Source organism: Equus asinus, chromosome 5 (genome assembly GCF_041296235.1).
Source record: "Equus asinus isolate D_3611 breed Donkey chromosome 5, EquAss-T2T_v2, whole genome shotgun sequence".
NCBI lineage: Eukaryota > Metazoa > Chordata > Mammalia > Perissodactyla > Equidae > Equus > Equus asinus.
In genome coordinates, this window is record NC_091794.1 from 13,663,267 (window position 1) to 13,684,335 (window position 21,069).

At 38.2% G+C, this 21,069-nt stretch overlaps 1 protein-coding gene across 2 annotated transcripts in view; it reads left to right on the forward strand.

The window, feature by feature from the left end:
• Window positions 1-645: 645 nt before the first annotated feature.
• Window positions 646-21,069, forward strand: part of NECTIN3 (nectin cell adhesion molecule 3) — a 130,902-nt gene continuing 110,478 nt past the window's right edge. Inside the window, exon 1 of one of the 2 annotated variants that reach the window (XM_070508767.1) lies at window positions 646-1,212. In XM_070508767.1, coding sequence (XP_070364868.1) covers window positions 1,053-1,212 — 160 coding nt within the window. In that variant the 5' untranslated portion in view covers window positions 646-1,052. The remainder of the gene's footprint in view (window positions 1,213-21,069) is intronic. The other variant, XM_044771631.2, reaches the window with a different exon arrangement.

Sequence of the window (21,069 nt, forward strand, 5' to 3'; positions counted from 1 at the left end):
CCATCTCCTCGCCCGGCTCCGCTGACCCTTCCACCAAGCTGCCCTCCCAGAGAAGGGGGCAAGAAAAGCGCCCGTGCAAACGTGCCTCGGCGGGCTGGGGAGTGGCGCCGGGGAGAAGGGCGGCCTTCGGAGAGCACAGCCGTCCCGGGAAGAGGAAGGAGGAGAAAGCCCTCCTTTCAGCCCCCCGCGCCCCGGGCGAGGAGGGAGGCGACGAGTCTAGCAGGCTGCGTCCCAGAGCCTCCTAGACCTTTAGCATGGGCGACGGAAGGGCAGCCCCATCCGGCCTTCCCCTCCCCATCCCCCTGCCCGTCCCGGGCCCACGCCAGAGGGACAGAGCCCGCCCGGCGAGGCGAGCGGCAAGCACGCCGGGCCCGCCGCCCTCCGCCTCCGTCTGCGCCGGAGCCGCGGTGGACCCGCGAGGGGCGGAGTGGGCGAGACCATTGGAAGCGCTCGGGAGGGGGGACGAGGCAGGAACGAGGGGCGGGGCCTCCTAACCTATTCCAGATTTCCCCGTGCTGTCTAAAGCCCTGCGTTGGGAGAAACCCCGTTATCAAAGTGGAGAGAAGAGATTTCTTTTTGGAAAGGGGAGGAGCGTGTGTAGGAGGGCGGAGGGTGGGGGGTTGCCGCGGCCGGCACGCCGGGCTCAGACCGGAGCAGGGAGTTGCGTGGGGAGGGCGGGCGAGTCCCGGCGCCCGCTCGGAGGGTCGGCTGCCTCTCCCCCTCCCGCGCGGGCCGGGGTGGTGCGTTCCGAGTTCCCAGGAGTTCGAGGAGGGCGGGTGCCGGGGGGAGGGGAGTGGCGGCGGCGGCGGGCGGCTCCCGCCTCAGCCTCGGCAGTGGCGTCGGCGGCGGCGGAGTCGAGGCAGCCGCGAGTGCTCGGCTGAGAGGCAGCCGGCGGCGACGGCTCGAGAACTGGGAGTTGAGGGCGCGCGCGCCGGACCTTCCGCCGCCGCCGCGCTGCGGCCGCTTCTGCCGCCGCCCAGAGCCTGAGGCGCGGGGGCCGGCGGAGCCGGGGGAGCCGGGGGCGGGCGAGCGGGCCGGGGGGAGGGTGGGGGATGGCGCGGACCCCGGGGCCGGCTCCGCTGTGGCCCGGAGGCGGCAAAGCCCAACTTTCCTCCGCCGCTCCCCCCGGGGCCGGGCTCCTGCTGCCGCCCCCGACGCCGCCGCCGCTGCTGCTGCTGCTCTTCCCTCTGCTGCTCGTCTCCCGGCTCTGTGGTAGGTGCCCGCGGGCGGAGGGCGGCGCGGCCGGGGGGCCCGGGCGGCGCGGCGGCCGTGTTCGGCGGTTGGCTGCGCGAGCGGGCGCCGCGCACTTGGGGTGGAAACTTTTCGCCGCGCCCGGGGCGAGGCCGGGAGGGCCGGGGCCGCCGAGTGCGGGGCCGCCCGCTCCCGCCCCGCCCCTCCCCTCCGGCGCCGCGGGCCGAGCGGACGGCCGGGTTCGGCGGCGGTGCTTTCTGCCCGGACGCCGGCAGCTGCCTGCGCGGGCTCCTCCGGGGACCGTTACTTGTTCGCGGTGTCGCGGAGGCAGCCGAGAGCGCGGACTCGTGGGCCAGGGCCGAGGTGCCGGGATGCCCGGTGGCCGCCTCCTTTTTCCCCGGTGAAACTTGAGCTGTGAGCCCGGACACCTTTCGGGAGCGGAGCCCCAAGAACGAAGCCTTCGGGTCCCCGCCCCTCTTCGTCTGCCACCCGGGACAAGGCACCATGTTAGCCCCCTCCGCAGCATCCCCTCCGGCTCGCTTTGCTCGGTCCTCCGGCCCCGTCCGCCCGGGCAGCCCCGGATCGCTTTGCGTCGCTGCCTTCCAGTTTGCGGGACGTCTCTCCCCCTGCCCGTGTTTATTTTAGCGATCCCTGTTTGTCCTCAGGGCTTCGATTTCTGGGTGAAATACCTGATTGCATCGACTGTGCCCCGGCTGTTCTCGTCAAGACAAACCCCACGCCTCTTCCCCATCTCTTTCTTCCCTCCTGTTAGGTTACAGTTTTCCTGTCGCATTTGGGAGCTAGTCTGTAAGTTCTGTTCCTAGATACTTGAGACCTTGTTAAGGGTCGTATAAAAAAAATCTGCTTTTCGTGCAAGAGAGGTGTGGACGTAAGGGATCGTTAATGGAAGGCAGCGGTTTGGGAAAGTAAGACGGCCAGGCTTTGGGGCTTAGCTGTTTTTTGGTAACACCGAGAAACTGCAGGATATTAGTCATTTGGAGACTCTTTGGTGAGGAAGGTGGAGAAGCAAAACTTAAGCTCGCTCAAAGATTGGTTTGCTGCGACGTTTTTCTAGTACGTACAGCTGCTGTTGGATCTCAGTGTTTAGGGAAATCTTAAATGAAACCAGAAGTTTTCCCAGTATTTATTATAAAGAGAGGTGTGTGCGGATTTCTTGGATACTGTGGTTTAGAAGAAAGAGAATCCTGTTCCGGGTAGGTGTGTCAGCGTAGTTGGTTATGAGGGAGGCAAAGTTTTCAAGAGATTGAGTGCCCCTTGCAGGTTGAGAATTTCCACTTGCAGTTCGCCACCACGTTTCAAGCACTGTAATGAAAGTTTCTGATTTACGGAGTATAGAAGGATAAGTGGCATGTTATCTCATCTGCATTGTTTCTGCAGCGGCACTCCCCAGATGTTTGGTTCCACGGCACAGTTTTTAATGCTGTTACCTCTTTCAATTGATGCAGGATTCTGGACTGAATTTGTGTACTGTTCTTTTCCATTGGAGAGGATTGTGGATTACACTTGGGTGGGAGGAAAGATGGAGGGGGTGTTAACAAATTTACTATCCTGATTTAGATTGTGTTAAGGACTGAGAGAATATTATTTGTACCTCCAATAAGTACTTACTGGATAAGGCTTATCTAGCTAGGCAAAGCCCTATGGAAGACTGAAGCTTGGTAAGAAGGACAGCTCATACAGGGAACTCGAATTTGGGTAATGATTTCACAGTGATTGTGCACGTGAAGTGTTGATTACTTTTTGAAGGAAAACATTGGTTTTAACGTGGAAGAAGAAAAGAGTTTTATTTCAAGTAAAATTTCTTTAATATAATGTGCTGTTGGAGGGATGGACTTGATATTTTATTTTAGAGTCCTAAAAATTCAGTCAGTATAGGCAAATAGACTGCTTTAAAGAAGGTGTAAGTTGAAGTTATTAGGGTCAATTCTGCTTGTAGTTGTAGAGACAGACGCTAGCTTTGTGTTGCTGTGCACTGCTCGTTTGAAGAGCTTCCTTTTTTGGCGTGTAGTGTTATAACACCCTAATTTGTGAATCCTTATGACAAGTTTTTTTTCATGAACTTTTCTGTATTTTAGAATTCAGTCTTTGAGTAGGGTACAGTTGCGACTTATGGGTGCTTAGTAAGTGCGGAGACAGAGTTTTCTTCTTGTAACCTGTTTGTTGATCTAGTGTTCATAGCACTCGTTACACACCAAACTTACAAGGTTTGGCATGTACTAATGCTTGATTGAGTAGTCAGTTTTAGAGTCGAAGAGATTTTTAGGCTTCAAAGAGATGACTGTCTGATGATATGTTAATCAGAATGCTTTACTTCTTGTATCACATTCGGATTTTGTTTCTTTTTGCTTCTATTTTTGATATGCTGCTTACATTTAGCATTGCTTTAACTATGCTCCACTTCTACAATATCATCTGTTAGCACTGGATAATTTTTATATCATGTTAATTTGACTGTTAAAAAAAACCCCTCGCAACAGGTAGACTTGATATTCTGAAAGCTATAAAAAAATTACATAAGATTTGCTGTTTTGAGGGTGTATGTTATCTGCCTTATTTGAAGAACAGAACTTTTAAAATGAGAATTTTCCAGGTCAGTTTTTTTAAAAAAGTCTAAGAAATCCCTAGGTATAAAGGTCAGGGGGACTAGATTTACAATACCATGTGACTTGATAAACTTTTTTTAATTCTGGGATTCCATATTTCTTTATGATGGCAATAATCAATTCGTAAGTGATCAGATTTATCTCACTTTTCCTGTCATCGTTTTTCTTGAAGTAGAGCGTATTAGCAGGAATGTGGTATTGATGTAAGAGAAGATAGACTATTTGACCTGTGCAAGTTCCTGTTTGAATCTGGGATTCTACAACTCTTTCCATTTTTTCAGCAAGGTTTTTGTCTTAAGATGGATGTTTAGAAGATGATAGGAAAGAAGAGCTAGTATGATATTGAATCTTCGACAGCACTGTCAGTACTTTATCCCTACTACTGGATAGGCACTTTGGGACATGAAATGTAAATAAGGCAGAGTCCTGGCTTCAAGGAGCTTACAGCATTGTGCTAGACATAAAGGCAATAGATGACTATAGGACAGTTTGGTGTTTATGATAGACATCTGCTTGAGGTACTGTGGGTTGCCCCAAAGAGGGATGCATAACCTGTAAGGTAAAGATGTGAATGTGAACTGAGAAAAAAAATTACTTTTTAAAATAGGAATTGAGTCAGATCTTATTGAGATTAGACGTTGTGGTAGGTAGTACAAGTGTGTTCTCTCTCTCTCTGCCGTTTACCGTTTGATTCTGAAAAGACTGCCACTTAACTAGTTGTGTGGTGTTGGTGAGCAAACTTAAAGGTTCTCATCTTTTAAAAAACAGACAATATTATCATCTTGCCTATAGAGTTCTTGTGAGGATTAAATGAAAGAATAAAATATAAACATGTAGCAGAGTGCATGGAATATAGTAAATGTTCAAATGTTAGCATTTGTTATATTACACATTATAAATCAACCAGCCTTGTATTCATCATTCTTAAATTCTACCCTGATGTCTTGAATAATTGAATTTTCAAGTTTGAGTCTATAGCCCAGTCAGTACTCTTTAAATATTTGTTAAATTTACTTCAGCTAAATATACAGATGACTAGTTTTCAGGATATTAGGATACAGTGAAATTAACTCAATTGTGTAATTGTATAGGACCTAGTTGAATCTTCTCTTAATAAAGTAAAATGCATTTTAGGACTTGGCAGTGCCATAAGGTCGCTTAGAACACTAGTGATTATATTGAAAATATGGAATTGGAGAGGGGAGTCACAATTTTGCTTCTACTTTATCAAGTTACTCATAGTATCAGGTTGGGGCCTATAATATATTGCTCATATGAATCTTCTGCATCCTAAACAGATATGATTGGAAAGTGAACCAGATTTAAAAGCAAGCCAAAAATATCAAATCATCCTTTCTTGCATTTAGCTACAGCATCAGAAATAGGAATTGGAAAAAGCTGGGCAATTATATATTTGTGGTGTGTGTGTCTATTTATTGTCTTAGCTTGTTTATCTCCCTTCTGCTTACATGTATTTATATGTATTTAGTTTAGTGATTCAACAACTCTGATGCACATTTTGCATCTGTATAGTTAAGAAATAAAACTTATGGCTTATTACCTACTTTTTGAGATTATTTGAAGAGAAGCTGGCTGTGATACCCTTGTTAAAAAATAGAGTATTTTGATATTCGGTAATTTACCCCTTAAAAATTAGCGAATAAATAATATATTGCTATACCATATTCTCTAAGTCCTTGTAAAAATTGACAGTGAGGACTATATGATTTGCAAAAGATATGGCCTTCAATTAATAATGGCTATTAATATGTACTTGTAGGATAAAATCAAATAACCCTTAAGTCAGTAATGGAATGAATACTAAAGATGATTTTGTGTGCCAAGCACTCAGATCCAAAAGTCTAAGTGCCATTAATGTCATTCTTTTGATTACCTTTTATATGTTTACCTAAAATTGTCCGTAAAGTCTTAAACCTGTATCTTTTCCTGAATTTCATAAAACTTATGATTTTTATTTACAATAGGCTCTGAAATAGTTTAATCATTTATTTACATAAAATTTGTTGTGAATCTTTATCAAGGATGAGCTTTTTTTCCTAAATGACTCACTTGTTATAGCGTACGTCATTAATTTAAAATTTTAGTGAGAGCCTCCTCCTCTGAGTTTAGATACAGCCATATTGTAGGTACCATAGTGGTTTTAGAAAGGATATTGTACTGCGTACTTAAATTGTGAATTTTACACATGCTCTTTAATATAGCCTCCAGGGAGATTGTTTTTTCACCTGTCTGTTGACTGCCTGACATTCATTCTGCTTGTTGAGTAGGAAAGAACTGTTGCTTTGTGAGTAGATATTCATAAACTGGAATTTGAGGCTTCTGTAAAAACATACCAGCTCGTAACTGGATTAAGTGGCTAAGAATTAACAGTCTGCTTTTCAACACTTCAGATTGTTATTTTGTAGGTATAAGATAGTAAATTATACATGTGACTCTGTAGATAGGAGAGGTTATAATAGTTTTTCTTTTTTTTGTTAACTTTACTTCATTTTCTTTAACTTTAATGGTTAAAAAAAATCATACGTGTTCTTATTTTAAATAGGTTGCTGTTGTACACAGTAGAGGCTCTTTAGTTTCTCAGCCTAGGTTTCTTCAGAAGAAATAAAATTTAGAAGCGGGGAGGGGCTATAAATCATTATTCTCAGTTGGCCAGGATCAGGAAAGTAGGGTGTGTGGTAGATTCAGATCCTAGTTACCAGAGAATCTTTGTCAAAACAACATTCCACACCCCACTGTGGACTTACTGGATCAACAGTTTTTGAAACAGGAGTGGGGGGTGGAGCCTTGAGATTGGGGCATTGTGTTTTGAGAGACATCTTCAGATCAGGCTTTCTTTCCTTGACAGGTGCTATTTATTACAGCATTTTTAGTTCAAGAGCTTAGCAGCAAAATCAAATTTAGTCTAAACCAGCATTGTCCAATAGAAATATGGTGTGAGCCATTAACATAATTTTAAGTTACCTGATGTCACATTAAAAAAGTAATAAAAGAAGTGAAATTAATCTTAGCATATTTTACTTCAACACAGTGTATCCAAAATATTATAATTTCAGCATGCAATTGATATTAATGAACTATTTTACATTTTCTTTTTTAGTTAGTAAGTCTTCAAAATCTGGTGTATGTGTTTTACACTTACATATGGTTATTTGTACTAGCTATATTTCATGTGCTCAGTAGTCAAGTGGGGCTGGTGGCTGCCATATTGGACAATGCAGGTCTAAGCTAGTCATTGTCTCTGATAGCTTCTGCCCTTCTCTGGTCCTTACTCATAAGGCCTAAAATGACATTACTTTTCCTTCCTACCTAGTCCAAATCTGAAGTGCCCAGTTTAAGATTAATTTTCTCTTTGAAGCCCTCCCTCACCATTTCTTGCATACAGTGAGTGAGCTTTTCTTCTTTCTAAAGTAATTACTCTTTATATTTGTTATTTAGTATTTAATTATTAGTTTTTTCGTGATGTGTGCTCTTTGCGGTAAAGACCTTGCCTCAGGCTTCATTGTATGTATCATAGCATGTATCACAGAATAAACACAAATTATTTTTAAAGATATATAGATTTTAACATTGGCTTTCCTTCCCCACCCCCATTAATAACTATTTAAGGAATTGACCAAATTTGCTATACCATAAAATAATATCAAGAAATACTGGGTTTATGATTTTGTCTTCCAGATTGTAATAAAATAATAAAATAGAATAATAGCTGTAATAAATAAATACTAAAACTTTTCTGAGTTTGACTTCATTTACTGTCTGTTCATAGATATCTTTCAAATCCTTCGTCCCTGGAAGCCTACCCTTGTCTGTGTTTAACAATGTGACATGTAGTCATTAGTGGGAAAAACATGCAAATTCTATTCATTTTTGTGTTTTTAGGTTTAGAGCAGTTTGCCAAAGTGGTTCAATGGAAGACCAGTCTCAGAAAATTTGTTTTTTGAAGAAAGTACCATGGTTGAATACATTTACGAAGGGGAAAAAACTAACCATATAACCCCCTCATGGAAAGTCACTATGTATATTAGTTTTATTAGTGGTCTAAGAAATTCTGAAGTAAAATATCCTGTTTCACTAACTAATTAAATGCTTCTTTGTGTAATACCTGTTATATTGCAGAGGCTATGTTGTGCAGAACATACTATAGGAAATATATCCTTAGAGACATTTGTATACTTGGTATTATTTCTATCTTGACATTATTCCTATTTCTGCCTTCCAAAATAGGGGAAAATAAATATATTAAATAAATAGGTATATTTAATAAACTAGAGTAGGTTGACAGTTTTAAAAATGTTGTTTGATGAGATAGTTCTTCACTGGTTTTTCTTAAAATTATTTTTGCTGTCTTTAGTTCTGTCTCTTTATTCCCCATTGTCTTAATCATTTTGAATCTGAGGTATTTGCAAAATTGACTTTCTAGGAGGAATACAGTTCTTCCTCTTTGGTATTGCAGACTAGGCTATGTATCAGTCACCCCAAGATATGTGTAGTTTAAGCAGCTTCTTTGGGAAGTACCTCACTTTATGTAAAACACATCTCATTCTGGGTTTGAGTTTTAGGAACAAAGTGCGTAAATTTAAGATTTTTTGTAAGTTTGGTAAATTTTGTAATGGAAATATGTCACTGGTGTTATTGAGAAGGCATGAAAAAAACCAAGAGGCCAATATAAAAATAGATACACTCGGCTAGGACTCCAACTCAGCCTTTGAAAACATTGTATATAATTAAGAGTGTGCTTGACCCTTCTAATGGCTTCAATTCAGACAAAAAACAAAATTATCAATGAAACGTTAGCATTGATATACTGTGGTAAGATCAGTTTCATGTAGTAACAATTTTTGTGAGTTATCGGTGATAGACAAGGTTGTCGTTACTAAAACATCTTAGGCCACCACTTTTGAAACAAATTTGTATGATTTCTAATTTAGTCATATATACTGTGGGCTAGATTAAGATTCATTTCACAAGTGTCCTGTCACCGTGAACTCCAGACTCCCTTCTAATTTGATTTAGATTAGAAGTAATCATTCATGGTTGTAAGTTCAATTTAATACTAAGACAGTAAACTATCTAGTTTTTAAACTGCCTAGAGATTACCCCGGTTCCGGTATTTTAAATGCAAAATTTAAAAACTTCTTAATTTTTTTATATTTATTTTTTAGTTGAAGAGATTCAAGTGGGAGAAGGTACATAGGTAGAAGTTCCGTCCTCATTAAGGACACAGGGCTAGAACACCATAGCATTTTTCACTAAACCATGAGTCTGCTGTGCATGTGTTCATGGCTGTAGCATCTACTCTAAATCTCTGATTTCTGCTTGTTAAAAGAGGTGAAAAATTACTACCAACATAACATCCTTGGGGAACATATGCAAATACTGCAGTTATATTGAATATCAACTTTTATAGTAGTTTCCTTATTCCTATAAGCAATTCTGAGATTATAAACATGTAATTATTTTGATGATAGTTTCATTTGCCTAGTTCGTATTAAAACCTGAATGAACTTTAATATTGAAATAACAGTAAGGAACTCCTATTCTCTTTCAAGTTGTTATCTTCTGTTTGTTGTATTCGAGTAAAATGTCAAAAGATTTATTATTTTTTCTTTTAAAGCTAGGATAGCCCTTACAGTTGACTGACTGATTTTGAATAACAAAAAGAAGACATATCAACACTAGAATTAGTAATACTAATGAAAGCGTCTATTCTTTCTTAGCAAGAAATGAGTGTTGAATTAGACTGTTGACATTCTTTTCTGTATTTAAGTAGATTATTTTTACACTTTTCAATGAGAAAATGTTTTCAACTTCTAGATTAGTAAGAGTCAGCAATTACGGTGGCTATTTTGAAGCCATGCATTGTTTATCAAACTTATTTTTCCATTTGTATATGAAAGAATCTGAGCCTTAATACTTTTATTATTTTTATAACTGATAGTGAAAATGTTTGAATATATAAGTAGCTGGTGAAATTTGTATATAGCGTGCCCAAAAGTCTCTTGTCTTCTAAAAGCTTTAATCCTAACAGCATCTGTTAAAATATAAAAGCAAATCTGAAGTTCCCTAAGAGAAATAACACATTTGTCTTTGAGGATACTACTGTTGCTTTGCTGCCCTCTACCGTCTTCTAAAATAGTTACTCTAGATTTTTTTTCCCATCAGATGATTAAAATACTTCCTTGACCTGTGAGTGTTAAATTTCAGGAATGGGTTGAGTACTATTTATTGTTAAAATATGGTAGTGTTTTATTAGTCGTAACAGTTGATCTATCCTTGTAATGCAAAAAATAAAACGCTTAGAAATTGAAGCAGGGGATAGATTGGGGACTATTGAGTGTCAATCAGGAAACACGTTCCCTCTACATAGTGTATTTTTCATGTCTTTGATGATGTCTATGGGTTTATTGCTGTGGACCCTAAAACTGGGGGAGAAAGACCCAACATCCTCTCTGATTTGCTGAACTTGAAGCAGCCAACCAAGTGCTAGGTAGTATTGAAGGTACCACAGTGGAAAAAGACATGGTGGCTGCTCCCAAGCTTATAAACCCATTAGTAAGACTAGCTGCATGTTAGAATATATACGTAAAAAAAGATATTTGTAACAACATACCAAGTGATATGATTCAGCCTGTAAAAATCAGTGAGGCCTGGAAGAATCAAGGAGAGCTAATTAGAAGAGGTGAAACTTTTGAGCTATGTCTTAAAGAATAGATTAGAGTTCAGATAGGTAAAACAGGGTTATTGCAAAAGAGAAGAAAATGTTTATTAAAACACAAAGCCTCTGTTGTACAGAAGGGACTGTGCTCGGCCCCGTGGAGTCTTTGCCCTTAAGAAATGTACAATTTAATTGTTAGGAGATTGAAATTAGAAAATTGTGTATATGTGTGTTTGTTCTAAACCCAGTTTCTTAACCTCTCTGCCTGTTTTGTTTCCTATACAGTTGGCTAAATAATACTTCTTTTACAGAGTTGCTGTGAAAATGAAGTGAAGTACTAATTAAACTGCAATAAAGTGCTTTACAAATACAACTAACAATAATGCAAGGGAAATGAATTGTCTTAGAAATATAGACAAAGTTGTGGGATTATAGAAGAAGGAGCACTTTAACTGGGAATGGAGGAAGACTTGACACAGGACCTAATTTTCTAGCTGAACCTTGAAGGAAGAGTTTAGATTTCCACTTATGAGGGAAGGTCAATGACAAAGAAGGCATTCCAGGCTGAAAAGATCACTGACCTAAGGACTCTGTGGAAGGAATTAATGTTCCCAAATGGTTTAAGCATGAGCTTTATGGAAGGAACTCATGGATTTTTAAATACTTTGCTGATGCTGAGATTACACTGTGTGTGGTAGGCAGTGAGGAGCTTTTGAAGGCAGGTAACTAGTGAGTCTGTGATTTGAGAATATTGTATAGCTCTGACAGCAGTGTAAAAGATATATTGGAGATATGAGAAACAAGCAAAAGGGAAAACCATTGCAGTCATCCATGGGAAGAGTGGATTGTGGAGATAAATGGCAATTTGGCAGAAGAATTTGAAGAGAGGGTTGGATCTGAGAAGGAGATTACATGGTATTTGAATATTATTGTGGGTGGGGAAGGAAGATTGGATATGAACTTATGTTTCTCTGTTAAATGACTAGGAAAGGACAGTAAAAGGATTGATAAATCAATTCAGTAACTTTTTGGAGATATTTTAATTGCAGTGCTTCTGGGGCATATTTTAGATTTATGGTTGGAAATTTGTTATGAGAAAGTAGGGGATAAGATTTGGAATTGGGAATTAGGAGGATTTAGGTATTTGAATTAGATGAGCTGTTTGAGAGAGATAGGAGGCAGATGGGAAGGAGAGAAAGAAGGAGGGAGGAAGGGGAAGTGGAAAGGGGACTGGGAAAAATTTTCAAAGTTGAGGCATTTTGATTGGATAAGAGGGTGGGAAGAAGGGAAGAGAGAATCTGGGGAAAAAATCTTGGTAAAGAGACCACTACATTTAGTAGTGAAGAGGAGTGCCTTGATGACTCAGTAATTTGGTAAAAGTTGTTAGGAGAAAGAAGTCAAATTCCAACAAATTTACAAATGAGGGGATAGTGAAGAAGTAGTAGGGTAGAGCCTACTCTTGGGTAAGATGAGAGAGAGAAAGATGAGAGATTAATTTGAAGGGAAAGAATAATGTATCAGTTGTTATAGACTGAGTGTTTGTGCCGTGCCACAATCTGTATGTTGAAGTCCTAACTCTCAATGTGATGGTATTAAAAAGGGTTCTTTGGGAGGTAATTAGATTTAGATGAGGTCATGAGATTGGAACCCCCTTGATGGGGTTAGTGCCTTTATAAGAAGAGGAAGTGACACCAGAGCTTCCTCTCTCCACCATGTTGAGCACACAGCCAGAAGGCTGCCATCTGCAAGCCAGGAAGAGTTCTCACCAGAACCTGACCATGCTAGCACCCTGATCTTGGACTTCCTATCCTTTAAAACTGTGGGAAATAAATGTTTGTTGTTTAAGCCACCATAACAGCCTGAGCTAAGACATCCATCAAGGTACTTAATTACAAACATCAGAAACTTAACTTTGGTTAAAACAAAGCTTACTGAAGGATATTGGGTGGTTCAGGTAAAAATCAAGAACCAAAGAAGGGTAGGCATCTGGAACCATATCCAGAACCAAAGCCAAGATAATGTCAAAGGGCAGTCTGTCAAGGTCATTGCTTGCTGCCTGTTGAGACTGGGTATTATAGCTTTGCCTCTTACACTGGCATTGCTGCTCTTAGAAAATGGATATTATTGTTGTCGCCCAAGAGGATATATTTTCCCTGGGTGTCCACTAAAGAAAGTTGGAGAAAAGCTTTTCAAAAAATTTTTGTGGTGAGACTTCTCTGTCTTTGAGAGAGGAGTGGGAGAAGCACGTTGATATGGCAAGGTCCAGGAACAGAAAGTAAGTAGAAACATTAAAAACACAGCTGAGAGCTAGTCTTGGAAGAGCTGAGAGGCTCTTTTACTGGACAGAGAAAAAGAAAATGATAGGTGAAGATATAGAGATACTTCCATGTATAAGAGGGGAAGTTATGGAGAGGCTTTGATCTTTAGTGATTTAAGTGTTATATTTTCAGAATAAATGAATGTAGGGTGATGTTGAGACTCACTAGTAGAACCTTTGGGCAAAAATGGGGTAAGATATCAACTAAGAATGAATAAAATGATGGATCAGTATTGAAGGCATAAGATGAACTTGTAAAATATGAATGATGGTGTGGAGGTAGTAATAAGGTTTATATTGGTGGTGGTTAGTATTTAATTGAGCGCTGTGTCTGCCAGAGTTATCCTAAGTACTGTGAAAAACTATCTGATAAAAGAATAAAGTGTGTTTTTGGGGACCAGTTGTATTTATGTATTGAAAGAAATAGCATAGTGCCAAACTATGGAATGTCTTTGAATATGATGTAATAGCGTGTTATAGGAAGTTTGGGAAGAGAGAAATGATATAGAGAAAGTAGTATTTAGGAACTACTGATTTATCATAAGCAGGATAGTCTAGATGTAGAGTTATAAAAGCCTGAATTAGGATGGTAATGGTAAAAATGAAAGGGAAAAGTTTGAAAATGAGATAATTGAAAGGCAAAATAATACCTCTTGATCCCAGGATATGAGGAGTGGGGAAAATGAGTGTATTTGGAGTTTTTGCATTAGACAGATGGGAGAATAGTGTAAATACTGCTGAACATGAGGTTTAGGTAAGAATTAGTTATCACATGAAGGGTGTATTAATTTCCTAGGGCTACCATAACAAGATACCAAAAGCCGGGTGGCTTACACAACAACGGAAATTTCTCTCTCATAGTTCTGGAACCCAGAAGTCTGAAATCAAGGTGTCAGCAGGACCATGCTACCTCTGAGACTCTGGGTAGAATCCTTCTTTGCCTTATCCTAGCTTCTGGTGGTGGCCGTCAATCCATGGCAGTCCTTGGATTGCAGCTGCATCACTCCCATCTTTGCCTCTGTCATCACATGATGTTCTCCCTGTGTGTTTGTCATGACATGTTCATCATCTTATAAGGACAGCAGTCATATAGGATTAAGGCCACCCAACTCCAGAATAACTTCATCTTAACTCAGATCTTAATTATATCTGCAAAGACCATATTTCCAAATAAGTTCACAGGTGCTTAGAGTTAGGGCTTCAACATGTCTTTTAAGGGGGACACAACTCAACTCATAACAAAGGGATAATGATTTTGGTTTTGACTGTTGACTGTGAGATTTGAGGCTTAATGTAACTCAAAGTGCCAGGTAAATACAGCATTTGAAGATGTGAGGTATGAGCTGGTTTGAACAAGACTTGCGATATATATTCATGAAATACTGAAATTTTTTATTGACGTATATGCACACAAAAGTTTGTGTGCAGTAGTGTGCAGTCGCATGAACTATTATTAAATGAGCATATCCATGAACCGTCACGGAAATCTTTACCAGCACTCCAGAAGCCCCTCTTACACTCCTTCCAATCACAAATCCTTCTCTCTTCCTCACTAATAACTGCAATTCTGACTTCTAGCATCATAAATTAGTTTTACCTGTTTTTGATCTTTACCTAGTACGTCTTTGCTGATATTGTGAAATTCATCCATGTTGTTGCATGTGACAAACAGTAGCTTGTTCTTTTTTTTTATAGCACTTTGCAGCATTCTGTTTTATGACTGATCCATAATTTATCAGTTTTAATGTTGGGCGGACATTTGGGTTGTTTTCACTCTGAGGCTTTTATGAATAGTACTGCTATGAGTATCACTGTACCTCTCTTTTGGTGGTGAAATTGCTGGTTTATTTTTTGCATGTTTTTGTTGAAAAAGTTTTCCATCTATGCAGTCATGCCATCTGTGAATAACGAAAGCCTTTTTTCTCTCCAATCCTTGTGCTTTTCTTTTCTTTCCTTTGCTTATTTCACTGGGTAGGACCTCCACTATGATATTGAATTAAAGTGGTGACTGCAGGCATTGTTATCTCATTCCTGATCCCAGAGGTAAAAAGTGTTCAGCATTTCAAAATTAAGTGTGATGTTTGCTGTAGTTTTTTTTTTTTAATAGAACTCTTTTTTATCAGATTAGGAAAGTTTCTATTTCTGCTTTGCTAAGAATTTTTAGTATGAATGGTATTTAATTTTATCGAATATTTTATCTAAGTTTTGAGATGATCATATGATTTTTTTTCATTTTTTTATAATGTGAATTACATTTTAAAAAATGTTAAACCATCTTTGTGTTTCTGGAGTAATTCCAGTTTATTTTTGATGAATATTTCCTTTATTATATCACTGGATTCAGTTGACTGTTGTTTTCTTTATTTTTTCCCCATCTATGTTTATCAATTAAATTTGCCTGTAGTTTTCCTTTCTTATAATGCTCTTGCCAAGTTTTGGTATCAAGGTTATGCTGGACTTACAAAAAAAATTGAGAAATGTTTCATCTTTTTCTATCCAGTGCAAGAGTTTAAGATTGGTACTATTTTTCTTCTTTAACTGTTTGGTAGAATTCATAGATGTAAAGCCATCTGGGCCTGGAGTATTTTTTTTATGTATTTAAAAAAAATTCTTTGCTAAAGAATTTTTAGTTACAGATTGTTTTTTAATAAGTATGGTACTATTTAGATTTTCTTTCTTCTTGTGTCAGTTTTGGCACATCATGCTTTTGTAGGAATTTGTCAATTTTATGCTTTCAAATCTATTGACATCAACTTGTTCTTAATGTCCTATTACCTTTTCAAAGCCTGGAGGATCTCTAGTGATTCCCCCCCCTTTTCATTCCTTATATTCATATTTTGTGTCTTTGGTTTTTGGATTAGTCTTGCCAGGAGAACCCACCTTTGACTCCTTGTTAATCCTCTCTATTTTATGTTTGTTTTCTATTTCATTATTTTCTGTTCTATGTTTTCTTCTACTCTTTTTGGAGGGTTTATTTCCTATTTATTTTCTGTTTCTTGTGATGGTTAGATTATTGATTTTCAGCCTTTCTCTTTTTCTTATATATGCATTTAAGCCCATATATTTCCCTCTAATTGTGTAACTGCATTGCATGAGATAAATGTTCACAACATTCTTAAATTTCCATGTAATCTTTTTTTACTCTCGGATTATTTTGAAATTTATCACTTAACTAAATGTATGGAAATATTTTAGTTACCTTAGTTATGGATTTTTAGCTTAATTACATGGGTCAAAAAACTTGTGTCTGATTTCAGTTTTTGGATACAGCATGCAGTTAATTTTGATAATTCATGTATACTTAAAAAGAATGTACATTGCCCTTTTTGGGTTAATTGTTCTCTCTCTATATATATATCACATAGGTCAAGTTGGTTGCATTGTTCAAATCTTCTTTATCTCTTCTGATTTTTTTCCTGCTTTTTCAGTTAATAACTGAGAGGTGTATTAAAGTCATATACTATGATGTGGACTTGTCTGTTTTTTCTTTTGATTCTGTGAAGTTTTTTTTTAAAGATTGGCACCTGAGCCAACAACTGTTGCCAGTCATCTTTTTTTTAATTCTTCTCCCCAAAGCCTCCCAGTACATAGTTGTTTTTTCTAATTGTGAGTGCCTCTGGCTGTGCTATGTAGGATGTCGCCTCAGCGTGGCGTGCTGAGCGGTGCCATGTCGTCGTCCAGGATCTGAACCAGTGAAACCCCGGGCCGCAGAAGCAGAGCACATGAGCTTAACCACTGGGCCACAGGAGCGGCCCCAAGTGTGAAGTTTTGCCCTGTACATTTTAAGGCTAGGTTGTGAGATACAATCAAATTTGGAATTGGTATATCTTTCTGGGACTTGACCCTTTTATCATTATTAAATAGCCCTCTATCTCTAGTGGTACTTGTTGCCTTAAAGTCTAATTGTCTGCCTTTAGTATAGCTACATTAGGTTTATTTTGGTTAGTGTTTGCATTTCATCTTTTTCCCAACCTTCACTTTCAACCTTTCTGTGTCCTTAAATGTAAGATGTGTCTCTTGTAAGCAGCATGTAATTTTTAAATCCAGCCTGCTAAGTTTGTCTTTTATTTGACGTTTAGTTATCTATAATTAATTTAATCACTTTCATATTTGTTTGAATCCGCTATCTTACATTTTGCTTTCTGCTTGTCCCTATGTTCTTTGTTTTATTCATTGATTCGTTACTTTCCTTTGTATTAGTTATTTTTAATTCCATTTTTTCCCCTTTTTGAATTGTTAGTGTTATAGTCTTTTACTATTTATTTAGTGGCCACCTTAGAAATTATAAAATACATCCTTGACTTATTAAACACCGAATACAAATTAATAAATATATAATTTCTTCCCTGACAACGCATGGACCATCAAACCCTTCAGCTCTGTCCCCATTCTGCCATTAATGCGAGTGTGTTTGTGTGTGTGTGTATTCCTTAATACATTATTATTGTTTTATACAATAAATGTTCATTTAGTTTTCCCTATGTGTATTTACCTTTTCTGTAGTTCTTCATTTCTTTCTGCATCTTATAGTTTCCATCTGGAATCCTTTTTCTTCTGCCTGAAGAGCATCCTTTGTATTTTCTTTCTTTATTTTCTTTATTTTATTTTCATTATTTATTTTCATGAATCTGTTCATTAAAATTCTCTGAGTTTCTTTGCCTGAAATTTTTCTGTTTTCTTTTGAAATATATAACAGCTTTATTGATATAACTCACATACTGTACCCTTCACTGACTTAAAGTGTAAAATTCAGTGGTTTTTAGTATATTCACAGAATTGTGCAACCATCACTACAGTCAATTTTAAAACATTTTCCCCACTTCTACCCCCACAAAAGTAATTATTCTCCCATTTCCCCTCACTCCTCCCAATACCAGGCAACCATTAATTTACTTCATGTCTTTATAGATTTACCTGTTCTGTACCTTTCAAATAAATGTGTAGTCTTTTATGTCTGGTTTATTTCATTTAGCACAATGATTTCAAGGTTCATCCATGTTGTACATATGTTAGTACTTCATTCCTTTTTATTGCCAAACTATTCTGTTTTGTGGATATATCATGTTTTATTTATCTGTTCCTCAGTTGGTGGACATTTGGATTATTTCCACTTTTTGCCTATTATGAATAATGTTGCCATGTACGTTCATGTACAAGTTTTTTTGTGTGGACGTGTATTTTTTACTTCACTTGGGTATTTAACTAAGAGTGTAATTGCTGAGTCTTATGGTAGTTGTAACCTTTTGAGGGACTCGCAGTTTGTTTTCCAAAGTGGCCGTACTGTTATACGTTCCCACTGGCATTATAGGAGGCTTCTCCACATCCTTACAAATACTTCTTATTATCTGACTTTTTGATTGTAGCCATCCTGCTGGGTGTGAGGTGGTATGTCATTGTTGTTTTGATTTGCATTTCCCTAATGGCTAATAATGTTGAGCAAATTTTCATGTGCTTCTCGGCCATTTATATATCTTCTTTCCAGACATGTCTATTCAGATCCTTTACTCATTATTTAATTGTTTTATTTGTGTTTTTACTGAGTTGTAGAAGTTCTTTTTATAGTCTAGATACAAATACCTTAGATATATGACCTATAATATTTCCTTTCTGTCTGTAGCTGTATTTTCATTCTCTTCATGTCCATTTTAGCACAAAAGTTTTTAATTTTAATGAAGTCCAGTTTATTTCTTTTTTATCCTTTTGTTGCTTTTGGTGCCATATCTAAGAAGGCTTTGCCTAACATAAGTTCGTGAAAATTTGCTGCTGTATTTTCTTTTGGGGTCTTATAGTTTTAGCTCTTACATTTAGGTTTATGATCTATTTTGAATTAATTTTTGCACATGCTATGAGGAAGGAGTACAACTCGTTTTTTTAAATGTTGATACCCAGTTTTCCTAAGACCATTTGTTGAAAAGACTGTTCCTCCCCCGTTGAATTGTCTTGGCAGCCTTGTTGAAAATTAGTTGACCATAAATGTGATGGTTTATAACTGAACTCTCCGTACTGTTCCATTGATCTATATGTCTATCTTACGCTAGTTTCACACAGTTTTGGTTACTGTAGTTTAGCCACATATTTTTTATTACTGTAGTTTTGCAGAGTCTTGAAATTTGGAAGTGTTAGTCTTCCAACTTTGTTCTTTCTCTTGTTTGGTTATTCCTAAACCCTTTAATATTTGTATGAGTTTAAAGTGAACTTGTTATTTTCACCAATGATGCCACCTGGGATTTGGAGATTGTGTTGAATCTGTAGATCAATTTGGGGAATATTGTCATTTTAACAGTATTGAGTATTCTGATGCATGAACATGGGATGATTTCCCCTTACTTTAGATTTTCTTTAATTTCTTTCAATGTTTTATAATATACCGAGGATAATTTTTGTACTTCATTAAGTTTATTCATACTTATTTCTTTATGATGCTATTGTCAATAGAATTGTTTTCTTAATTTCATTTTCAATTGTTCATTGCTAATTTATTGACATATAGTTGAATTCTGTGTATTGGTCTTATATCCTGATAATTTGATAAACTCTTTTATTAACTCTAATGGTTTTTGTGGATGAATCTCTTAAGATTTTCTATATATAATATCATATTCTGTAAATAGAGATAGTTTTATTTCTTATCAATTTGGAAGCTTTTAATTTCACTATTAAGTATGATGCTAGCTCTGGATTTTTGTAGATACCATTTATTGGGTTGAGAGATCATTTGAATTGCTTTTTCTAATTGCCACGTGTTATATTAGGTACTATATTTCTTTGTGCTTTTAAACACATTCAGTTATGAATGTTTCCTGTAGCTTCCCATTAGCTTCACTTGTTACTTTCTAGAAGAGCTTAATTTCATGGGTAGAATTGGAGATTTTCCTGTGTACTTCCATTTCAGAATTATAAAAATCTTAAATAATGCTCTAACATCTGTGATTTGAGTGCTATATTATTATTAATAACTTCAAGATAAATCCCTGTTTATATTCAAAAGTAGTTTGGGTCTGTTCAGGAGACAAAAACTATGCAATAGGTTAATTAGGGAAAGTTTAACTTAAAGAATTATTAACTTTAGTAAGAGAAAAACTATACAGTATAAGGAGACTCTATGGTATGCTAGAGCTGAGGGAGTGTACCCAAGGGAGGACAAACTTGGAAGGGGCTCAGACTTTGTTGAGAAGGTGTAGTTTACCCCACCTGATAGTGGAGCAGGCTGGAACTCGTCTGGAGATATTAGGCAAGAAATAAGTTATCTTCTGGGAGTGCAGGTGGTGGTGAGTGTTTAGTGGGAGTTCTAGTGCTCGTGGGGGCATTAGACTTTTGAGAACATTTGAGCTGCCTGGGGTCTCTGGTTTCTGTGTTGTGAGGACTGAGGAATGGTTGTTGCCAGGCTGAGGCTACAAAGCTGTGGAGGGACTGAGTTCTGGGCTCATGGCTGGGGCTGGTTCTACCTGATATCCTTACACCTGCACTGGCTCTACCCAATGTCCTCACATCCAAACTGCCAACTGCTAATCTGCACTGGATGTGGCAGGAGAGCCTCTTCCTCCTGCAGTATCCTTTTAGCACCATCGTCTGAGAAAGTTTAACACCATGTTCACATTAAGTGGAAGTACTTAAAGGAATTTCGTTTATCACAGAGCATGTATGGAAGATGCATTTGGAATTGAGAGGCAATAAATCGATAACACGTGTACCTGCATAGCATAAAGGTACTTAATAGGAGTTCCTGCATAAGATTAGAAGCTAAGTATTATGTGTTTTGTTTATCTCTTAGGCTAATTGAAGTGGAAAATGTCTCTATTAATGCTTTTCTAGAAACTTTGAGAATTATAGATTCATGTAAATAAAACATTTTGATTTAAATATCTAGAAAGTATGTGGAATAAACAAAATATATGTAATTCTTTTCATATCTCTTCTAATCTGTTTTTTTGAGTGTTGTAACTTGCGTTAACATCTGACTTATATGAAATACTTATTTTTTAGGATGCTGATGTACTGCTTTAGGCTATCAAATTTTGATAATTACTATATTTCATCAAAATAAGAAGTTATTGATTAAGAGATACATTATGATTTTATATACCATTAAGGAATTAAAAAAGAAACTATGACAGTACTTTTCTATCACTTAGAATTTTTATTTTGTGTGTATTGCTTCTACTTATTGGGCTTTTATTTCATACTTATCAATATTTATAGGCATAGTTTTTTAAAATCATCATAACTTGTATGCATGCATGAAAAGCACAGTATAAGTGGAA